This window comes from Panicum virgatum, chromosome 3N (genome assembly GCF_016808335.1).
Source record: "Panicum virgatum strain AP13 chromosome 3N, P.virgatum_v5, whole genome shotgun sequence".
Classification (NCBI taxonomy): domain Eukaryota; kingdom Viridiplantae; phylum Streptophyta; class Magnoliopsida; order Poales; family Poaceae; genus Panicum; species Panicum virgatum.
The window spans coordinates 18,351,019-18,372,998 of NC_053147.1; the positions used below are offsets into that span (position 1 = coordinate 18,351,019).

Below are 21,980 nucleotides of genomic sequence, written 5' to 3' on the forward strand. Positions count from 1 at the left end.
ACAGAGGAGCTGGCCGCCGGGCAAATCCGCCACCACCACCGCGACTCCGGTCGATTCCTCTGGCATCGGGCTCCACTGCGACCTCGCCGAGCCACCCCACCAGTCGTCCCGGCTCGTCGACCCTGGAGCAGCTCGCCGCCAGAGCTGCCACGGGCACCACCGCCGGCGCACGGGGCCAGGCCACTACGACGGCCCCTGGACGCGGCCACTCTCCATGCGACGGCCTGGCCCCCTGCGCGGCGTGAGCGGGTGTGGGCTGCCGCGGCGGCTCCCATCTCCGGACGGCGGCAGCACCAAGGCTAGATCTAGGCGGCCGTTGGCTAGGCGGCGGCGGCAATGCGGGGCCGCACAGTGGCCTTGACACGGAGGATCTGCTCCACGGCACTCGTCTCCGACCTCCTCGACTCAGCCCCACCGGCCTGCGGTCGTGCCTCGGCGCCGCGCGCAGCTCCGCCGGCCTTGTTGCGCTGCGCCGGCCGCGGTCCGGCCCCGCTGCCGCCCGCAGCTCCACCGGCCGCGGCGCGCCCCGCCGCGCGCAACCCCGCAAGCCGCGGCCGCTCGCAGGTCCACCCAGCCACGGCCATCCAGCACCGCCGCCGCGCGCAGCTCCGCCAGCCGCGGCGCACGCGGCTGGGCCGCCCGAATCCGCGCTTCCAAGTCGACGGGCTGCAGAACCTCACTCAGCTCGAGGTCTTCAATGCGGCGGGGTTCGCTCTCCAGGGGGCGGCAGCGTCCGCGGTGGCCGCGAGCTCCAGTGGAAGGCGAGGAGGCAGGGGGCGGCGGCGGCTCCACGCACTGCGGAGGAAGCAGGGGAGGCGTGGGGAGAGAGAGAGAATGGGAGGGAGGGTGTGAAGGTAGAAGATAGCACTTTTGGAGGGTATTTTTGCATATATCCATGCCACATGGCGCCATCTCAAGGGGTATGGACCTAAGTGACACAACTTAACAAGTTCAGGGTGTCAGATTTCGATTTTGCGAGTTCGTGGACCTAAGTAACACCTCAGGACAAGTTCGAGGGCCGCTGGTGTATTTAACTCTTTTTTTTAAACCCATGCTTCTGTGCCGTGCGGGTTCTAGGAAATTGAATAATATGACTGTTTTGTAGCATACTAGCATATAAGATATTGTTTAATTTCTCCAATCAATGCTCAACGATATGAATCTGACACTGAGGTGCTTGTGCCTCAACCACAACGGTTCAGTGCAGGGCAGCTGGACAGCATCTGCTAACTGGAACTGGATAGTTGATCCTCTAAATGGTGAAAAATTCATCAAAGTTGCTGAGGTTCAGGGAACCGAAATAAAGGTATGCTTCTCTTATATTTTCCATGTTGCGTTCATGTTCATGCAAGCATAGTTCAACTACATTTAACCTTTTCAACTTTCCTCAAATTTAAAGAATGCAAAACACTTTGTTATATACCAAACTTAGCTTTCCATACTCCTTTTATTTTATTACTTTTTTATATATCAAACTTAGCTTTTCATACTCCTTTTATTTTAGTGAGGGTGTGCCAACTTCATTCATATTTACTATGACTATGCAAATATAGAACTGTTGTCAGTCCAAAATGTTGCATTTAAACTTGTTTAATGTTCTTATGTTGCCATGTAAAAGAAGTGTCGTTTGTTTGAAAATTTTCTGTTGAGTATGATCTCATACAAAATATCATGGTTTTTTCTTCTGCAGCCATTTGTGGAGAGCTTATCTACATGCCCTAAGCATGGACTTCACAACCCACTTAAAGCTCCAGAGAGGTCTGTGTAGCTCTCTTGTATTTTGAACAATATTCAGGGCTAACTTATTTTGACTCCCCCCAAAAGAGCAAAATAACAAAAATTACTTAAGCCTGATCAACTTATCTACCCTCGAAGTCTCATTTAAATCACCATATCCGAAGTTGCTTGTTAGTCTTGACTTGGTCATTGAATTTTATTGTGTGCTATAGGTAATCTTGCCGTGATATCCTAGTTCTCTGACATGTGTTCCCACTGCCCAACGAAAATTGATGTGTTTTTCTTTTCACAGTCTTCAAGCTACAACTTATTCTTATCATAAATTTGTTTATGTTTTTTATTAAAAACTCCAATATACAGGTACCTCATGTATGGAGATATATCTGCAAAAGCTGCACATATGCTGGGCCAACCTGCGGTATGCCATAATGATACTATATTATCTAACACTATTTTATCCTTACAAACATTTCGCAGATGATGCTACTATGCTTGAGAAGAGATACATCTAACATGTCTTTTTTGTTAGATATTGTTTTCCATGGCTCATTGTTGTCAATATACTCTTTGCAGGTTTCAGATTTCTTTGCAAAACTTATCCAGAGGGTATCTCCAAAGAGCTACCAACAAGCTCTTGCAGAAGTTCAAGTTTCTCAAAAGTTCTTGGAAAACTTCTGTGGAGATCAGGTATTTTTGACTCTGTTTGCTTTTTTTTTTTGTATGCTCTGGAGACAAGATTTCGTCACCTGCATGATGAACAATACTGGTATACATGAAAGTTTATCCATTAGTCTTGATCCAAGTAGCTGTAGTAGTGGGTTGAGAAATGAGAGCATGCAGCAACACCAAATAGCTGTCAAAGTGGTCTAGTCTGCAGATTGGAAGAAAATGTTCCAGGTTGCAGATTGAAAGGGTGTCAGTTTTATCTTCTCACCATTTATATGTTTTCTTTTCCTACTGTAACAGGTACGCTTTCTGGCAAGGTCATTTGCTGTACCTGGCAACCATCTCGGACAAAGAAGTAATGGCTACCGTTGGCCTTATGGCCCAGTAAGTTTTCTTAACAGCCTCTTGTGAAAAATACTGTATTTTAGATTTCTCCGATTCATTTTGTATGTAGTCTTTGGAGCACATAAGAAGCCATGTGAAAGAAGTGTAATTTTTGCAAATCAATTTCCTAGAGTATCAAGTTAATTTACATGGAGCAAATTTCTTAAGGTGATAAGCAAGCCTGTGTTGTTGAAGCACTTGCTCCTTTTGAGTTATATTCCAATCTCTGTTTCAAGACATACCTTTGATGTTTGGACATGTCTTTCGACAAAATTTATTGTATTTGCTGTCTGGATTGGAACCTGAAGACTAACTTTTACTATGCTAGTCAAATTGGTTGTTGTCATGACCATATATACCCAAATATCTCAGCACGTTCAGTTTGATGTTTGGATGTGGACTGTCACATGTTAGCTGATGACTTAGTTTTATCTTTTATCTTATGTGGTGTAACCATGCAAGTTTATTTTTCTTCCATTCAAACTTGTGATGTGTTAGAGCTAATATGATCTAGAAACTGAGCAGGTTGCAATTATCACACCATTCAATTTTCCATTGGAGATTCCTTTACTACAAGTAATGGGAGCCCTATACATGGGAAATAAACCGGTCCTCAAAGTTGACAGCAAGGTTAGTGTTGTGATGGAACAAATGCTCAGGTTGCTTCATGATTGTGGATTGCCAGCCGAGGATATGGATTTCTTAAATTCTGATGGTATCACCATGAACAAGCTCCTGTTAGAGGTATGAACTCTGTAACTTGCTGGCACTGGTTATAGCAAGATAGAGTAACCAGATAAGGCAACTCATGATCACTGTAATTGCCATGGAAGTTTCTTTGGGATAACAATCCTTATTGTTTTAAGTTCTGAATACCTTTTTTGGTTTGTTTACTAGCATACTTACTACTATGTTCGATAAGGAACTAGTTACATGTTTGAAATAAATACCTGTTTTTTTCTTGTCAACTCTTTTGGTTTAAGAATTAAGAGTTGTCCATGTCATTGATAGCACCAGTAGGTTGTGCTTCAACCAATCCAGCAACATTTTCATTTGTAAGTATGTCGTACATCATGTTCAGCAAGCGAGGTTTTATAGAGTTATTACAGAGCAATATGTATCTCAGCACTCGCTTGTTTTCTCATTCAATGAGAAAATCTTTGGTCTACCAATTGGGTTTACATTCTGCTTGCAGGTGGTAGATTTCATGCTTGAATTCTTTTTGTGATCTCTTGTAGGCTAATCCAAAAATGACCCTTTTCACTGGGAGCTCACGGGTAGCAGAGAAATTGGCTGCTGATTTGAATGGCCGAATCAAGTTGGAGGATGCTGGTTTTGATTGGAAAATCCTTGGTCCAGATGTTCAAGAGGTCTGAAGTCATACTTCAGTTCAACATCTAAAATTATATATTCACAATTAGATCTGTGACTTAACTGGATTTTGTGCCAAACAGGTTGATTATATTGCTTGGGTTTGCGATCAGGATGCTTATGCTTGCAGTGGTCAAAAGTGCTCTGCTCAATCTGTTCTATTCATGCACAAGGTACTGCAGAATGTGGCTTACTTTGCTAGTCGTCTTGGGTCGTGATTGTGGACTCTGTGCATCGCCTATGATGCATAATCTTTCTTTGCCGATTTATAAATGAGTTGTGGTCCCAGTTGTTGATGTCTTTTTGCTTCTTGTTTTTTGTGTAATAATTTGGTCAATGATAGGATTTAGACCACCAATCTAACCATATTGGTCAACTGTTTCTTTGTATGCACTCAAGTTGTGGGAGCAGGACAGTTGTTGTAGATGCAATTGCTATGATGTTTTTAACTTTGGAAGCTATTTGAGAAGCTTACATGCCTTGGAGCATATTTTGCATTGTTACCAAATTACGATGTCCATATTTGTTCTTTATTATACTTCACTTCCACTTGCAGAATTGGTCCTCTAGTGGTCTGATTGAGAAAATGAAGAAACTTTCTGAAAGAAGGAAGCTTGAAGATTTGACAATTGGCCCTGTCCTTACGGTAAGTGGACAATTATTGGCATTTTTGTCACATAATGTTCTTCTAACTTCCGTGCTATGGTGTGATTTTCCTATTATGTATCAGTTAAAAAGCTTACTCAACCAATAAATAGAACCAGGTAATAATATGGTTTCCTGTTATTTTAATAGATGTGAGGTCCAGACATCAAATAGTGTAAGACGAGGAGAAAGAATGGTCTTTGCATAGTACAGGTGTCCATCTAAAAGGTTAATATGTGCGGAGAAAAAGGGATATTCATCACTGAATTTTGTGTGTTGACTTTTTATATGGTTGCACAACTGGATGACACTTTAAGCAGTTTTCTATTTCTTCTTAGAATTAGTGAAGTAATAATAATGTTGATCTTTTCTGATCCAGGTTACTACAGAAGCCATGACAGAGCACATGAACAACCTTCTCAAGATACGCGGATCAAAGGTTCTGTTTGGTGGTGAACCTTTGGAGAATCACTCTATTCCAAAGATATACGGTGCTTTGAAGCCAACTGCTGTATTTGTTCCTCTAGATGAAATCCTTAAAAGTGGGAATTTTGAGCTTGTGACAAAGGAGATATTTGGTCCATTCCAGGTAATAGACCCCAAATGTCATTAGCTTATCATAATTTCAAATAATACTCCAATGCTCATCGGTAATCCTTGCATTCCTGACACTATTACTACTAACCTCTTCCACGAACATATATCATAGATGGACTCGTGGTAACATAATAGCATTGTTCTTGGTTTTGGAACACATCTCTGCTTTCTGTTTGTACAGTTTGTTCACGTCTGCATTTTATTTTATTATAGGCAGCATAAATTTCAGAAATGCAATAATAGTTTTGATGCCTTGCATTCCTGTGGAACTGTTATCAATCTATTATATGCCAAGTATTAACCTCATCCTGAAGCATTTACCTCGGATGTTCGCATGGCCATGACCATAGGAAACACATACTATTCTTTGTTACGGGGTGCAACATCTACCTGTAGGTTTTCCTGAATTCGTTCTAAGCTGCATGGATCTTTTGCTTACCAAAACAATCTTTGGTGGCGTCATTAATCATTACCCTTACTGGCAAATGCTTATTTGGGGTTAACTACATATTTCGATGCCAGCGATGTATTCTACTTCTACTAGTGTACCTATTGCTACGCTGTTCTGTGGTAAAAACACTGATATATTCTGATTTCCCAATCAGGTGGTTACAGAATATTCTGATGATCAGCTCGAGTTGGTATTAGAAGCCTGTGAAAGGATGAATGCACATCTGACCGCTGCAGTAGTTTCAAACGATCCATTATTCCTGCAGGCAAGTTGGTTTTGCTCTCTGTTCGGGATGTTTACATTCATATTCATCTACTTTCTTTGTTATATGTTACTCCTCATTTCTGGCATAGAAACCTTCAGTCGTGTTACTGTCGATGATCAAACACTTCAATGACCTTAGAGCCCTTATCTCGGTTTTCAGGACGTGCTTGGCAGATCTGTCAATGGGACAACATATGCTGGAATCAGAGCAAGGACAACTGGCGCTCCGCAGAACCATTGGTGAGCTAAAACACATTACCACACTTCTTACAACACCAGCATAATAACATTTTCACTCCCCTGTAAAATTCAGGTTTGGTCCGGCTGGGGACCCAAGAGGTGCAGGGATCGGCACTCCAGAAGCCATCAAACTTGTTTGGTCCTGCCACAGGGAGATCATATACGATATCGGGCCCGTGCCCAAGGACTGGGCACTCCCCTCCCCGACATAAAAGTACGGAGATTCATCAGCTAGAAGAGAACTCAAACAATAAAAGGGGGGCGAGAAGTGGAAGGGTTCAGGATTTCCTGAGAAGGCCGAGTCAAATTGTTTCGAATAATCTGCCCGTCTAGCCATTCTCTGTAGCCTCCAGAAACGTAATATGAAGGACAGAGAAGAATTTTGTAGTGGTGGTTCAGGAATCAGAATTGGAGATTGGATCGATAATAATACTAGAATTTTTACCACAGTTCTTAGTTTTAGCTAGTTCAATTGCCATGCGGATGGTTTGCTCGTACAATGTATGTAGTGCGTCATTGCTTTCGCATTCTCTACTGTTCCTGAAACCTACGTGGACGCTCGGCTCGAGTAGTGATCTCGTCTTAACACAGGCCAGCGTGATCCTGTTGCGGCCATGGTGGTGCCACCAGCAGCTGCACGCGGGTTCCAGCCTTCTGAACTGAGGCGCGACGGTGAACCGGCGAGGTCGTCCATGGTCGGCGTAGAGCGCCCCTGGAAGGCGCCTGGCCTCGACGACCGCCGATTGCTCTGCGCGCCTCCGCGTGAGAACACGCGCCGCAGCTGGTGTAACGAGATCGGTGTTGGCTACACAGCTCATTTGGCGGCGGACTCTGTTCCCTCTCGCCAGGCGTCGACACGGGCACGGGGGTGCGGCCGCACCGCACGGTACGCGTCCCGTCAGATGAGTGAGTGAGCGTTCGGTCCGCCGGCGGTGCATCGCCGCGCGGCGACCAGTGTCGAGGAAGCAGGGAGCCAACAGTGTCCGGACATCACATCTCAGTCTCGGACTCTGAGTCGGATTCAAGTCTCTATCCGCCCGTGGTTTGCCGCGACGGACATGCGGAGGAGACGCCGTACCGTACGTGGCCGCGGCGGAGGGTCGGCGCGCGCGGGGGTCCGCCGGCGCCTTGCGCCGTAACGCCCGACGGAGTCGCCGAGCCGGTCCGATCGTCCCGTCCCCGTACTCACTCACCACGACCTCAATCTGGAACGACAACATGCAACCCAAGCCATTGCATTGGAGCTAACCAAGAAGCACAGTTATTTCTCCAGTCGCCGAGCTATAAAAAAAGAGAAGTATTCCAAGACGAAAGACACACGTCTCGCCGGTGGTGAGCCGTACAAGACGCCAGTACGCCACCTCGCCGCGGACACGGAAAGGCGACAAGCGTAGCGCAGCGCCCCCGGCACAGATTTCTCAGATCGGTTGCTGCTATCTTGTCCTCCCGCGGAAGACGAAGCCAAGCTTTCCTTGGACTCCTCCGGGGAATGATGCCCGGCCTTCTTGTTGCAGCATGTTGGAAACGCAAATATGCTGTGAAGGAAAACCTAAAATAAAGGGAACGCGCGCGCACACGCCTGACTGCATACACACAAACGCAGCGAGCGCACTCTCTGCAGCCGCAGCAGCCCGAGATAAGACAAGGCAAGGAATCGTTGCAGTTGAACTCGATGTTCCCAAACAGGAGCCCGGACAAAAGCGCATAGTGAAGACAGGCGGAGCTTGGCCTCATGGCCTGAGGCCCCCGTGAAAACCATCAACGCCTTGTCGCGCGCTCGCCAGCAGACAAAACCTGTCGCCGGGCGACGCAGCGGCGCGGCTGTATATAAGCGCACCGCTGGGTTCCGGCGTCTCACCTAGCTCGCAGCCTCCCTGCTCCCACCGTCCGTCCGCTCGTTGCATTGCTGCAGCTGGGCGGGCGAGCCATGGAGAACTTGCTGATGGTCAAGAGCGAGATAGAGGGCTACGCGGGGCCGGCTCCCGCCGCGGCGATGAGCGCGCCGGAGGCGGGCCAGGTGGTGGTGAGGAGGAGGAGGAGGAGGGAGCCGCCTCTGCTCGCGCCGATCAGCGGCGGCGCCAACGGCAGCGGCATTGGCAAGCCGCTGCCGAGCATCACCGTCAAGAGGAGCTCCAGGTTCCGCGGAGTCAGCAGGTAACAGGAACACGGAACCAACGTGTGTGACTGCGGAGCCTGGGGCTGGAAACGAAGAAAACAGGCGAGATCACAAGAGAGCATCTTGTGTTGCAGGCACCGATGGACAGGTCGTTTTGAAGCGCATTTGTGGGACAAGAACTCGTGGAATCCAACGCAGAGGAAAAAGGGAAAGCAAGGTAGGTTCTTGGGAGGTCTGAAGTCTCTTGCCTAAACGCATCAGATGAGTGACCAATGCTGGACATGTTTTTTTGATTGCTAATAACAGTCTACCTGGGAGCATACGATGAGGAGGAGGCAGCTGCAAGGGCCTACGACCTTGCTGCTCTCAAGTACTGGGGACCCACCACCTACACAAACTTCCCGGTAACGACTCTGGAGCAGTTTGCAAAACAGCAACGAACAAATGGACTAGTCAAGTCTGTCAGTCTGCATGGCAGTGTTGCTGATTTTGTTTGATTGGTATGTTTCAGGTCATGGACTACGAGAAGGAGCTGAAGATAATGGAGAACCTTACAAAGGAAGAGTACCTTGCATCATTGAGAAGGTACACATTGTCCCTGCAGAAGTACTACTACTGTAAAAAAATGCTGTGCCTCAAATTCTGAAATAAGGTTTTATCTTGATGACAGGAAGAGCAGTGGCTTCTCAAGAGGAGTGTCCAAGTACCGAGGGGTCGCCAGGTACTACATTTTTTTGAGAGAAAATCTTGAATTCCTCCATAAGCAGTGCAAAAACACATCTAGAAGTTGAAGGTCCAACACCATGCAAATGCTTTCAGGCATCATCAAAACGGAAGATGGGAAGCAAGAATCGGCCGCGTCTTCGGGAACAAGTATCTCTACCTAGGAACTTACAGTGAGTACATCCCCACAACTTCTACCTTTCATATCTACCACAACAATGTACAAAATTTCACATCCCCAAGAACAAAATTTCACTGTTCCAGGCACCCAAGAAGAGGCCGCGCGCGCGTACGACATCGCCGCCATAGAGTACAAGGGCGTGAACGCGGTCACCAACTTCGACCTGAGATCCTACATCACATGGCTGAAGCCGAGCCCGAGCGCCCCCGTCGCCTTCAACCCTGAGGCCCTCCTGATGCAGACGACTCAGGCCGAGCAGCTCCACCCGGCGGAGCCCCAGATGCTCCCGCGCGGTAACCCGTTTCTGCTGGATCACAATGCGCCTCCGCCGCCGCCGGGGAGTGGCGGCGGCCAAGAGGCCTCCCTGATGTCTCCCGGCGGCGTGAGGAAGAGAGGCTCGCCCACCGCGCTCAGCCTCCTGCTCAAGTCGTCCATGTTCCGGCAGCTGGTCGAAAAGAACTCTGACGCCGAGGAGGCCGGACTGGGGATCAGGGAGGCCGCTGCGGCTGCGCATCCGGAAGCCTACGAGTACCACAACTTCTTCCAGGGAGAGGCTCCGGACATGTGTGACCTGTTCTCGTCAGGCAGCGGCCATGCCCGGGAAGGTGGGTTTCAGGGAGAAATCGCGTGCTACGACGATGGCGAGAGGTTGGATAATTGGAGCGGTTTTGGAACATCTCTGCAATAGTTGCTGTAGAATTCTGTTGCTTGGAACAGAGCGTCTTATGTAAATTTTCAACATTCCAAATTGCTTAGTTTCCCTTCCACACGCTCCAGACTATGCAATTTTGCATTGATCAACAAAGGTTAATCCATGGTAAATCCCAGGTGCATTTTCTGCTCGTCTGGTATGTGAGCTTGCTTTTATCCAAGTCAAATACGAGTACGTTGAAATCGAGAACGACATCATGATCAATTAGTGAAACCATGAAGGTAGAATTACAACAGCAACGGACATGAGACAATTGTGATTTGTATGCAAATGCAACTAGGGGTGTTAATTAGTAATCCTTAGGTGCACCTCCAAACTTCTTTAGTTCAAAATTTTGTACTTCTTCAAAATCACGTCTCTTTTTGAAAAATTAGTACAAAATTTTGAACTAAAAATGGTTGGATGTGCACCTAAGGGTCACCAATTTGCACCCTTAAATGCAACGCAATAAAATAGCTGAAACAAGCAAACATAGCTTTCTCCGAATTTATGAGGCGACCCAAAAGGGATGAGGATCCAATGGTAGACAACATGAAAATCAGATGTCTGGGCAAAGTTTTCCACCAAAAAGCCCGTGAATGGCCAGAGCAGTTGGAACCACGAATTAACTGGTAAAAGCAGAAACCCCTCAAGTAGTCTAGAACAGGGTAACACGCAATGAATTGAGTTTGTGGGATCTGAGACCCCACGGCACCAAAGCTGAGCCTACAAGTTTAGTCCAAGCTTGTTTACTGGACTTCAGCTGCTGATAACAAACGCTAACATCCTAAAACCAGAAGCTGGCGCCCTCAGGGCTTAAGGACCAGGGAGAGCCCAACCTTGGAGCTCTTCTCGATGGCCTTGGTGTCGACCTCCGTGGAGATGGTGACCAATGACTTGGGCCTCCATTCGTGCTGGATGAGCGCACTTGCCATGCCATAGTTGTTGAAGCGTGCCTTCACAGTGGTCAGAGGGTCCAGGGCGTGCTGTGTCCCAAAGGTGAGGGTGTTCTCATTGCTTGAGAAGCTATGAGTCAGCTCTCCTCCAACAGCTGTGGTTGAATTCACCAAGTGGTAGTAGGAAGCAGCAAGGCTGTCTCCCTTGTTGTTCCTGAAATACAAAATGAGCTTAGTGTTGTAAGCTAAACTATTTCTGTTGGTCACAAGTTCGTCAAAGTCCGTGCTAGTGTGTGCAGAAGATAGTAAGAGATGCAGAAATAAGGCATGATATTTGGCCATTAGAAATTTCCTAGATAGACTAATCACTGCTAAAGGGCAAATGAGTTGCAAACAAGAATCGTTAACTATTAGAAGCAACCACTTACAGAGTGGCTGCAGCAACAAAGTCACTAGTAGTGTAGCTCAGTCCAGCATTGTATTTGGTCAAGTCCCCAGATGAAGTATCAAATGAAGCGTCAGCACCAACAGCGACAGTTTTAGTCCCGAATACACCAGAAAAGTTAATAACAGGGTTTGCATTCAGGCCAACACTAGCAGCGACACCAACATGGTGGTGCAAGTACTGGAGTTCAGCCTAAAGACAAGAGGAGACTCATTCAGTGTGTGAATTCATTACTAAAATTGCTTGATCTAGGAAAAAAAGATGTACCTTTGCTGATTTCTGGTATGGGAAAGGAATGCATAAAATTGCCTTCAGACCTGGTGTGCACAGCTCATGAATTGTAAATGTAGTCGTCACCTGGTGAAAGGGAAAATCAGGTTATTTGTACAGAAATGGTGGCAACTGTTTTCTCTGAGATCAGTGAAAGATGTGGTAATAAATGAGCAATAGTGACGAATGTTTCAACTTACAGTAGATTCTGAAGTTGCTTTCACATCCACTGTCACATTTTCATGCTTCAGCTGGCTCTGGATTTCACTGAAGATAGCTTCATTTTTCCTTGTGCTTGCAGCAGTAATGGCCTACACATGACATAAGCGATCATAACTAACACAGTCATGGGGAACATTCAGAAAGTACTACAATTGCTATCCAAAAGATAATATTGACAAAGAAACATCACAAGTTGGCAACAAAGACAACGATCTACTTGAAATAGGATATGCGATGCATTTGTAGGCTTGTGGCATGACAACTGGCATGCACAACAATGTCAAGGACCCATCAGTATAAGAAATGATAATTAACAGTTATCTGATATCTCGTACCAGAATCATAAAACCAGCAACAACCAACTAAAACCAGATGGAAACGTCCGAATTGAATACTGGAAAATTAAGACACAGATACATATATGTAGTAAAGTAGCATATTCTGCATGCTAGACATGCATCAAAGAAACTGGAGAGACACCCATGTAACTCATAATCCAGAAATCAAGTCATGAAAGGAGCAAGAAGAATAAAAACTATAAATATACGAAACTGAGTAGCATGTGTATAATTTACAGAATACATATAGTTAGCATACTACATTATCTGCATGTTCCCCAATAAAGTCATAACAAGAGAATATAAGCTAATTAATGGATTCTCTATCCAACTAGCTTAACTACAGTCACTCTGTATAATTTACAGAAGACATATAGTTAGCAAACACGCAATCTACAATGTGTTCATGTTCCCTGATACACAGCAGTAAACAAATCAAACAAGTCATCACAAGAGAATATAAGCTAAATGATGGATTCTCTATCCAACTAGCTGAAATAAACTGTAAACCATAGCAAAACACTGTATTATCTCCTCCTAGAATTTCTACACTTCTCCTCCTAGAATTACTACTTTTTAGTATGAACCTAGCCACATCCTACATTTGAAACATGCCCAATGAATTAATGAGGAAATCCAGCATCAATTCACTAAAGCGAAGATTTATTTGCATTAGCACACAAGCCTACCCCAACTTGCTTGGGAAAAAAGGCTATGTTGTTGTTGTTGTTGTAGCACACAAACTGTACCAATGGGAAATAGAGACTAGACGATTCATTTGCTACTTGCTGGCACACATACTGAACTGCTGGGAAACATGACACATACATGGACAAAACCTGTGAAAAAGGAAAAAGATTCGCCCAAATTACAGTGGCAAGCACCCTCTCCGTTTGACATCCGCAGCATGTATATTATCCACAGATCGAATAATGTCACACAGTTAATAAAACTCAAGTTACTGGACAAGTCAATCAACTCCACATCTAAGCCAGAAGCCACTGGAGAAAGTAATCCACCACTTCTCCTACCAAATCACGCCAAATACTGAAGCCAGGATCCACAGAGAATGATAGAAACAACAGATATAACTGCAACATCGATAGCAAGCAAACACATCGCATCACATACCAAAGTCCTGCATGAATCATACCAAGGAACAAACCGCAACCAAAGTCCATCTCAAGTTCCGAACTACACCCAGACACAAATCTAGCCTTTCAATTAAATCCGAACCATGGCCACGCGCTAGCGCAGCTCGATTTTAAGGTACCTACACTACACAGTCATCCACTTGGACACCGAAATACCAACACCACTAAGAAAAATCTACTCGGACCACACCAAATCAGAGTAAACGCACGATGTGAAAACTTACAGCTCCGTTGGAGGCGTAGGTGGTGAGCGTGAACTTCTGGTCCGTGTGGTAGTCCTTGTAGAGGAGATCTGTCAATTCCACGAAGAAAACACCGCAAAACCCAGTGTTAGCAACCCACAAACTCAAACAAGCACCAAGGACAAGGAACAACCCCAGCAAAAGCGAGCCCCCGAATCTCGCAAGGCAAGAGGAGCCGCTCAAACCTCTGGCCTTCTTCCCGATCTCGGTGTAGAGCCCGGGACCCGCGGCGGCCATGACTGGCGGCGGAGGACGCGACAGCGCCGGCGGCGAGGGGTGGGGGGGAGGGGATTTTGGGGAGGGGGTGGAGAACGGAAGTGGACGGGACCGGCAGGAGGGCACCGCTATTTATTGTGACAGGAGCGTGCGGCGCCGGGCGCCGCACGATGCGAGGTGAGCGGTCTGGACTCGATCCCGCGGCGGTGTGTTGCTGACGTTTTCTGAATAGAAAGAAGCAGCTTGAAATATTCTCTTCCCCCGCAAGGCTAGTGTTATCTCTCTCTAGAGTACTTGGAGGGGAGGTTGGTGAGAGAGATGTCTTCTGGAGCCATGGAGGGGAGGTTGGTGAGAGAGAGAAAAACATCTTGTTTACCTTGACACTGTTTGGAATATCAGGGCAAAGCTAATTTTGAAAACTAAAATTTAATTTTAAATTGGTAGGCTAAGAATTAGCTCAAAATAAACTGTTTGAATCCATGGACTAATACTCTCTCTCTCCCATTCCCACATCTAAGTGTGCGTGCAGACTCAATTTTTTATGGACAACATGTAAATTAGTTTTATTAGTAGCTCTTGGAGGGGTTAAAGGATCTGAGGGGGCTAATTCACTTTAGTCCAAAATTAACCCACCTGTTTGAATCCATGAGGGTTAATTTAGAGCTAAAAGGTGGAGCAAAAAATATCTCATATATCCAAATAAACAGGCCCCTTGTTTTTTTAGGCTAATCCTAATGGAAGATTTCATGTTGATGTTTTCAAGATAGCCACGTAAGCAAAAAAAAAACTATGAAATAATATTTGAAACTATCTCCTTAATGCATAATTTTGTATTGTGGTTTCCTAGGATTTATGTTGTATTTATTTTCAAAACTCATAAAATATTGGTATTTGTGTAAAGAGAGTTTGATCTAGATTAAACTGGTTTCTTCTTCTTCCTTTTTAAATTTTATCATCAATTCATCGTACCTACATGGCATGCTAATTAATGTACATGAAACTCCAGCTCGAATGGCCTCGGTATGCCCGATCCTTTGTTTTACTTTTTACATCGTCCCATTTACTACCAGTTTCCAAGCGTGTGGTTTCACGAAAGGTCTAGTTTGATATTTTTTTAGTTTAAAGTTATAAATTCCGTCACATCGCATGTTTAAACACCAATTAAGAGTACTAAATATAGACTTATTATAAAACTAATTTCATAAGTCGTCACTTAATCACGAGACAAATCTATTAAACTTAATTAGTCCATAAGTTGACCATTAATTGCTACAATAATCATCTACTAATCATGTATTAATTATACTTAATAAATTCGTCTAGAATCCTAATTGCAATTTATGCAATTAATTTTATATTAAGTTGGCGTTCGAACATTCGAATTAACATCCAAACATTCAATGTGATAACTATTTAAAAAACCAAACGAGGCCCAAGTATTGAAACGAGGCCTAAGTATTGAATGTTTTGCTTGATTTACGTTTTGAACTGCAACAGGTCAGTGACGTAAGTATTGAATATTTGAATGTTTTGCTTGAAATACATTTTGAACTGCAACAGGTCAGTCGCCGAGACAGGTGCATCACGGCCATCAGCGATTCGGCGTTCCAAGGCAATCAGAACAAGGATATGGAAGCCGGGAAAGTACAAAACTGCTACCAAACAGCAACCGAAAGGACATTAATAACCACGGATCATGGATGATGTCTAACAACCATTAGTCAAACCACAGCCCAGAATGCCCAAACGGGGCTTAGATTGCTCAACTCAATCCATACAGGTTCTCGTTCTCTCTAACATCAGCAGCTCTCCAAACAAGCAGGAACTGGGGCATGTCTCGGGACCAAAACAAACCGGGCAAACACTTCAGCTATACATCACAAAAGGCTGGACGGAAAACCCTATAAATAAGTCGACTCACAGAAGGTTCAGCACAACAAAGCCATCGTCGCGGGATGATGAGAACATCTTTTTTACATCACAAGCAAAACAATCCGAGCAAACTGCAGACGCCTTCCACCAAAACAGTTGTGCTAATCAAATGGACGATTTCGGAGTTTGGTGTGCCTCTTCAGCGCCTCCACTCAGCTTTCAATGGTCTCTCTGCATAGAAGACATGAATTAATTTGAATGAGATGCAACTGAACAAAATAAAACCATTTAAGTAAAGAATATTCAAACAAAGATCAACTTAATCAACGGAACTGCTACTTGTTACAATTTTTTATGACCAGTGTAACAGTACTTTATTCAGGGCCAAGGTATGAGTTTCAAAATAATAACAAGCATAGTTGAAGCTGCAATGCAAGAAACATTTTGTGGTTCACATTTCACAACCCAGCTATGTGACAAGAACAAAAGCGGCCATGGACAGAGATGTAGCCTTATATTCTCAAACAAACAGATGTGATGGAATATAGTTGTAGTATGGGGAAACAAAATGGCCTCCTTTTCTATCAGCTTCTGAACTATCACGTGTCAAAAACTTTATGTATAATCAACTACATTTGCCCTCTCATTGAGAAAGACACCATAATCTTCTGGAAATGGATAAGTTACCAGTTCATGCAGCATTTGTTTAGGATGAAATAGCATAAAAACTCGATGCAGATTTAATGACAAGAAGATCAAGTCCTTATTATGATAAGGTACATGATAGATATACAGATGTCAATTAGTGAATATGAGTTTTCAAAGATTTTCTTTCCTACTTACCACTCAAATCTCTTGATGACAGCATAGCCTTGTCACCTTTCGCTCCATCCTTGCCACCAGCATGGGTTGGCCTTTGTGTACGTGGAGAATGCGCAATCATCTTACCATTGGTAGAGGATGGAAGGGAGTGACGGCGAGTGAAGCCATTTTTCTCTGCTGAATCAGAGCTGAGTCTCGGTGAATTCTGTCCCCGTAGTTTTGCCTTTGCTGATTGTGTTGCAGCCATGTAGCTGGGCAGAGCTGGAGAATTTTTGGAGCCATTTTCAGGATATTCTGACTTAGTCGACAATGAGGACCTCCTCTTGCTGCCTTTAAGGCTTTCAGTAGAAAGAGGTTCTTCTTTGGATCTCTGTTCTGTATCATTCACCAAAGCATTTTCTTCATTGTTAATGTCTTGCAGTGGCATAATTTCAGCTGGTGGAGCAACAACAGTTGGTTCATCAACTTTTTCGTCGTTTGTGACTGGATCTGAAGCAACTTCCTCATCAGGCTGGAGATCAGGTACCAGGATATCTATCTTTGCATTATCCGATAGTTTAACATTCTGGGGCTCTTGATTCTCAGAATGAACCTGGACTTGCTTTGCATTTTTCAGTGGTCTCTCACTTTGGACCTCTTGATGATCAGGGATCTCAGGTGCTGGATTAGATACCTTTGAGGTTTCAGCCATGGAATTAGTAACCTTCCTAAGGCTACGCTTAACCTTCTCAAGTTCGGTTAACTGTCCATCAGGCACTGAATCAGCAGGAGCACTACTTGGTTTCCTGGGATTCCGTTTTGTCTTCTCAATTTCTATGGATATGTTTGTTTGTGAAGGCTCAAATGGCGTCACAGAGCTCTTCCTAGCATTGCGCTTTAATTTCCCTGACTCAGTTTCCATTGCATAACTGGCCTTCTTTGCATGTGGCTTCGCATCAGCACCAACTCTCTTTGGTTGGGAAATGGGCTTCCAGACATGACTAGTGGTCCATCTCTCCAACCAGTTGAAGGCTGAATTAGGGTCCATTTCATCATACTGAAAGTGGAGAGCTTCAACCACAATTGGTGAAGATAGAAGCTACAGCAAAGGCAAAAACAAAAAAAGGGAGTTAGCATAAAATGCCAAACAATAATCAATATCTCTCGGCATGTACATCCAAGCCCTTGCAGTGTATTTTGAGATCACCTTACGAGCAAATGCATTTGAAGATAATTTCTCCTTCCATGAATCAGGTTTAGCACTCTGCAAGAAGGAAAAAAAATCCCATAGTCACCATTGTTGGGTCCCACAATAATCATGAAACTGGATGTTGCATTGGCAAATCATGCAGTTTTGATCAACATTTCAAAAAAGAAAGAAAGAGGAAGGTCCTGCCTAACATACTTATTTGCCACTGTAAAAATATTTTTTGCTTTTAAATTAAATATCAAGGTAGGATAAAAATTAAAAACATATAGTCATCTATGTCTGCCATTTGCATAGAAGTAGATAACAATGTTCATGTCCGTAGTAACTGCAAAAGTTTGATGAAGCCAATGAAAAATACAGCTTTATCTTTAATGCAAAGAAATAATGACTAGATATTCAAACAGTGGAGCAAGCAAAATTCCAGGAAATCATGCACTAATTATGCATGGAACACACAAAAGTTCCCAATTCCCAATTATGCATGCAGCATTAGCAATTTGATGATGCAAGGAGATAAATTATATGCAACTTTATTATCATTTCTGGTGCACAGTTCGTACACAATAACTTCTCGGCATTTGTTATCCAGAAGGGAGCTATCTAATTGAAGATTACTCCAATGCTTCGCTACCAGTGCCGCACTAATAATATGAACCACAGTGTCAGAATGGAAGAACCTTTACTAGAAATGTCCAATTCAGAACACAATTTTATTCATTTAAACGCAGAGGCTAGTTTTGCATTTGCTATCCATTAATCAAACATTCATAGGAATATCCCTATAGCTCTTGAAGGATAATAATGGCATGTATCCATGTGACCTTATTTAGTTTGAGAAACCCTAACAGAAACCTGTAAAATGGCACACTATGCACTTCGCTGGTTTTACCATAGAATAAAATATGATTAGTGAGGAAGTTACCCCAAAGTTCTGTTGGGTAAGTTTCCAACTTGCATGAATGGCAGCTTGTGAAACTCTGGCATTCCTTCCACGGATCAGGGCTTGAAATTTCACGATCAACCATGTTGCACGGAGAGTTGAAACAGCTTGCCTCCTTACAAGATGACCCCGAATCAAAGCCTGAAGTCTTATGATCCCTTTCAATGCACGGAATGCTCGGCGTGCCTGGACCAGCACCGTAATACAATTAGTACCATACTAAGCCAAGCATCTATGATCTACGACAAGAATACTTATGAATCACTTAATCATGGCAGTGTCAAAGGCTCAAAGCATGAATGTCATAGTAGCACAGCACAGAAATTTGAATTTATCTTTTTTAAGAATGACTCTAGAAGAGACTTGATGCAGTGCTAGATAACATCGGAACATAGCATGAATCCACGAGCAGATAGCACAAGTAATAAAGATAGTGAAACAGGAACCGGAGACAAACAAATATTACCAGATAACCACGGAACGCAGCTTGTGCCTTCACAGCCGCATGCTCTTCCCTCAACCTCTCAGCATCATTGGAAGCATCAGACCCCACAGTGACATGCTTCTCCAAATCTTGATTGACATCAGGCACTGCAACTTCGCCTTGCGAGTTGGAATTCTCACCCTTAGCCACCTCCCGCACGGTCTCATTGTTGTGGGCGCTAACAAGCACCGGCTCCGAGATCACCGGGGAGCTCTCAGCGAATGCGGGCTCCTTACCAGCATACCCTTTGTTGCTTGCACCCTTCTGCACATGGAAAATAAACGCATCAGTCACAAGAACAGATCTCTTATCCGTAGCTGCAAGCCAGCAACTGCATAACCGGACTCGCATTCGGAAAATTCGAACCCTGACGCCATTCTGAAACTACAAAACATGAGTAACGTACCGATAAATCCTTGGAATTGGTGGAGGTGGACCGCGACGACGACTTCTTCCCGAAGAGCACGGACTTGATCCACTTCGCCGGAGACTTCCCCATTGGAGCCTATTCCGCCGCTCGCCGGGGGTTCAGAGACTGCAAAAGAATCGCACATCAGTGCACAGATCTACATGAGGACCAAATTTCACCAGCACAACCCCAGCAAGAGACGCAAGAAGCTGCCAAAGCCCCTTTTGTTGCTACATCCCCAACGAGCAACCTTGCAGAGGATTTTAAAAAAACACAAAGGAGGAGGAAAATGGAAAAAAAAGAGGAGGCTTCAAAGGATAGAGGCGCAAACACCAATAAATGCAGCACCAAGGAACCCAAATCCACGGTACAGAGCATCCAAACCGTCGCAGAGGTGCGCGAAACACCGTTCCCTACACCCCTCAAACAGCACAGATCTAGACGGCGGCGGCGGCCGGAGGACGCGCGCCGGATCTAAGGAAGAGTCGCTCACCTCAGGCAGCGGCGGCGCAAAACCCTAGCTCCCCCCCTCTCCCTCCTGCCCGCCTGCCTACACAACCATTCCAGAGAGAGAGGCAGTGCGGGAGGAGGCTACTGGTGTTGGCTCGTACTGCGCTGGAATGGCCAGGAGAGGAAGGAATGAGCTGCGCGGAAAAGAAAAAGGGAGGCGAAAAAAAAAGATAGAGCCGAGGCACTCGAGAGTGTGGCTGAGCTAGTGTGCGGGCCCCACGTGCAACGGAACCGCTTCGCCTCGCCCTCGCCCGGGGTGGGACCGGACGGGTTCACCAAACCGACGTGCGGGGCCCACGTCCCGGAGCCGCGGGGCTTACGGGCTATGACATGTTGGCCCCGCCCCGGGGTTTACACGCGCGCGTGCGGCACGTCGATGCGTGAAGTGCGCGGTGGTGGATTTACTGCTACGATTCGACAGGTTGTACCGGGTCCAAATGGTATTGGCCGGGAGATATTTCGCGTAATCGTAATTGCGTCCCGTCCAGCGGTAGCGGGGAATTTTCATCGGAAAGATATCATGTGCAAATCAACTATTTCGCGCAAATCATATAAATTTCAATCTAGATCATTGAATCAACATCTAAGGGAATGTGCACGGAAGTGGGAGGAGGATTTACAAAAATGTAATTGAAAACGAGCGATTAATTATAAAATTATTTAATTTCTCATACTCTTAGATGTTGATCTGATAATCTAGATTATGAGCTCAGCTCAAGCCAGACCACGAGCCACCAGCTCAGCTCTCCAAACCCAATAGTCTCATCTCCTAGTACACTTATTAGCAGCGCCCAACGGCGACCACCATGAAAGCAAACCAAGCAGGGGCGATATCTCCACAAGCTGTTCATTGCTCGGTACTCGGATCGAGCCGCCGGTGACGGTGAGGTCAGGTGAGGCGACGACCGACCCGCCAACCACCCGCACACGTCTGCGTGCATGCCTTTCTGAGTCCCCTGACCTGGGCCACATTGGCCCACATGTCTGCGGCGAGGGATCGCATCCACCGATCGTCCCCGCTCATGCGAAAATATTATTTGTTTCATCAGCTCGCTCGTTGCTAAGGATGTAAGTGGGTATCTAATGTTGTTTTTTGGGTCAACTAATTAATTATAATATCATGCTACTCTTTCATTTCTCCTCCTAAATTATTTAGGCACAATATCATTCTAATTCATTTTATCAATATTTTGGATCGACCGATGACTCACAAATTATTTAACTTGCATCCCTGCTCGCTGCTAATCGTAACGGCAAGGGAGATTAAGACGCTAGCTGCTTCGCCCACGCAACTCGCGTGGTTTTGGTCGAGCGGGGACGCTGCCGCATGCGCCGTCCGCTCCGCGCCCACGGCACCGTCGGCACGGGGAGGCGCGACGACAAGCCGGCCGGTGAGGCACGCGCCGAGAGAACGACCCAGCCGACGTCGCGCGTGCGGCGCGTGCCGGGCGCGGCCTCGCCGTGCTGCTGGCAGCCGGTCGGCGCCCCAGGGGCCAGGGGCGAGGCAACCGCGCCCTTTTTCTCGTGCTGCGTCCCCCGGCGCGCGGGGCTATGATGGCGATTGGCCGGCGGCGAGGGTGCGACGCACGCCACAGCCTCATGGAGCCGGCTGCACGCCGTCCTCCTATCCCCTCCCGGCTCCCGGCGTGCTCCCACTCGCAGAGATTCCTGTTCCAACCGGCACGCGGACGCCCCCCCGCACGAGCGAGCGGGGATCGGACACAGCTTCAGGTCACGTTCGCTCACCTGGAGCGGTTCATGTCAATCATTTTTCCTGCGCAGCAAACGACGAGTCGACGACCAGGACATTCGATCAACCATCAGATCGACTTCCATCGCAAGAGCTGCTCGAGTTCAGCCACAAGTGGATGGATGCATGCATGCCTTCAGCTGTACCTTGGCCGT

At 45.8% G+C, this 21,980-nt stretch overlaps 4 protein-coding genes across 9 annotated transcripts; 2 read left to right on the plus strand and 2 right to left on the minus strand.

Moving 5' to 3' along the window:
- Nucleotides 1–336: 336 nt before the first annotated feature.
- LOC120667629 (probable aldehyde dehydrogenase) lies at nt 337–6,359 on the plus strand. The gene is made up of 13 exons (XM_039947669.1): nt 337–761; nt 1,174–1,306; nt 1,691–1,758; nt 2,098–2,155; nt 2,311–2,424; nt 2,704–2,787; nt 3,313–3,531; nt 4,026–4,157; nt 4,242–4,331; nt 4,715–4,804; nt 5,183–5,392; nt 6,006–6,116; nt 6,276–6,359. Exons 1-13 carry the CDS (start codon nt 337–339, stop codon nt 6,357–6,359), a joined length of 1,818 nt encoding a protein of 605 aa, XP_039803603.1.
- Nucleotides 6,360–8,282: 1,923 nt separating this feature from the next.
- On the plus strand, nt 8,283–10,063 carry LOC120667630 (ethylene-responsive transcription factor WRI1-like). Its single transcript, XM_039947670.1, has 7 exons — nt 8,283–8,509; nt 8,567–8,688; nt 8,778–8,875; nt 8,983–9,056; nt 9,142–9,192; nt 9,291–9,367; nt 9,459–10,063. Exons 1-7 carry the CDS (start codon nt 8,283–8,285, stop codon nt 10,061–10,063), a joined length of 1,254 nt encoding a protein of 417 aa, XP_039803604.1.
- Nucleotides 10,064–10,562: 499 nt separating this feature from the next.
- Nucleotides 10,563–13,970, minus strand: LOC120664802 (mitochondrial outer membrane protein porin 2-like). The gene is made up of 6 exons (XM_039944146.1): nt 13,819–13,970; nt 13,616–13,683; nt 11,878–11,988; nt 11,675–11,764; nt 11,391–11,599; nt 10,563–11,176 (listed from the first exon to the last, which is right to left on the minus strand). Exons 1-6 carry the CDS (start codon nt 13,868–13,870, stop codon nt 10,876–10,878), a joined length of 831 nt encoding a protein of 276 aa, XP_039800080.1. The 5' UTR covers nt 13,871–13,970; the 3' UTR covers nt 10,563–10,875.
- A 1,532-nt stretch (nt 13,971–15,502) lies between these two features.
- Nucleotides 15,503–20,171, minus strand: LOC120664803 (protein IQ-DOMAIN 31-like). Of its 6 annotated transcripts, none has more exons than XM_039944152.1 (7): nt 20,059–20,171; nt 19,563–19,691; nt 19,139–19,417; nt 18,655–18,858; nt 17,730–17,786; nt 16,565–17,621; nt 15,503–15,952 (listed from the first exon to the last, which is right to left on the minus strand). In XM_039944152.1, exons 2-7 carry the CDS (start codon nt 19,653–19,655, stop codon nt 15,921–15,923), a joined length of 1,722 nt encoding a protein of 573 aa, XP_039800086.1. In that variant the 5' UTR covers nt 19,656–19,691; nt 20,059–20,171; the 3' UTR covers nt 15,503–15,920. The 6 variants fall into 6 exon arrangements, with proteins under 6 accessions (XP_039800086.1, XP_039800083.1, XP_039800082.1 ...); XM_039944149.1 differs by having other exon boundaries at nt 19,139–19,420; nt 20,059–20,162; XM_039944148.1 differs by lacking the exon at nt 20,059–20,171 and adding an exon at nt 19,751–19,911 and having other exon boundaries at nt 19,139–19,420.
- Nucleotides 20,172–21,980: the final 1,809 nt, after the last annotated feature.

Coding starts and splice junctions, on each gene's coding strand:
- LOC120667630 (XM_039947670.1), top strand. CDS start 8,283: ATGGAGAACTTGCTGATGGTCAAGAGCGAGATAGAGGGCTACGCGGGG. Junction 8,689..8,777: donor GAGGAAAAAGGGAAAGCAAG/GTAGGTTCTTGG, acceptor TGCTAATAACAG/TCTACCTGGGAGCATACGAT. Junction 9,193..9,290: donor AAGTACCGAGGGGTCGCCAG/GTACTACATTTT, acceptor AAATGCTTTCAG/GCATCATCAAAACGGAAGAT.
- LOC120667629 (XM_039947669.1), top strand. CDS start 337: ATGCGGGGCCGCACAGTGGCCTTGACACGGAGGATCTGCTCCACGGCA. Junction 1,759..2,097: donor CCACTTAAAGCTCCAGAGAG/GTCTGTGTAGCT, acceptor TCCAATATACAG/GTACCTCATGTATGGAGATA. Junction 2,156..2,310: donor ATATGCTGGGCCAACCTGCG/GTATGCCATAAT, acceptor TACTCTTTGCAG/GTTTCAGATTTCTTTGCAAA.
- LOC120664803 (XM_039944149.1), bottom strand. CDS start 19,655: ATGGGGAAGTCTCCGGCGAAGTGGATCAAGTCCGTGCTCTTCGGGAAG. Junction 17,787..18,654: donor TTACCCAACAGAACTTTGGG/GTAACTTCCTCA, acceptor TCCTTCTTGCAG/AGTGCTAAACCTGATTCATG. Junction 17,622..17,729: donor CAAATGCATTTGCTCGTAAG/GTGATCTCAAAA, acceptor CCTTTGCTGTAG/CTTCTATCTTCACCAATTGT.
- LOC120664802 (XM_039944146.1), bottom strand. CDS start 13,870: ATGGCCGCCGCGGGTCCCGGGCTCTACACCGAGATCGGGAAGAAGGCC. Junction 11,600..11,674: donor CATACCAGAAATCAGCAAAG/GTACATCTTTTT, acceptor TCTTGTCTTTAG/GCTGAACTCCAGTACTTGCA. Junction 11,177..11,390: donor TTTGTTGCTGCAGCCACTCT/GTAAGTGGTTGC, acceptor TTTGTATTTCAG/GAACAACAAGGGAGACAGCC.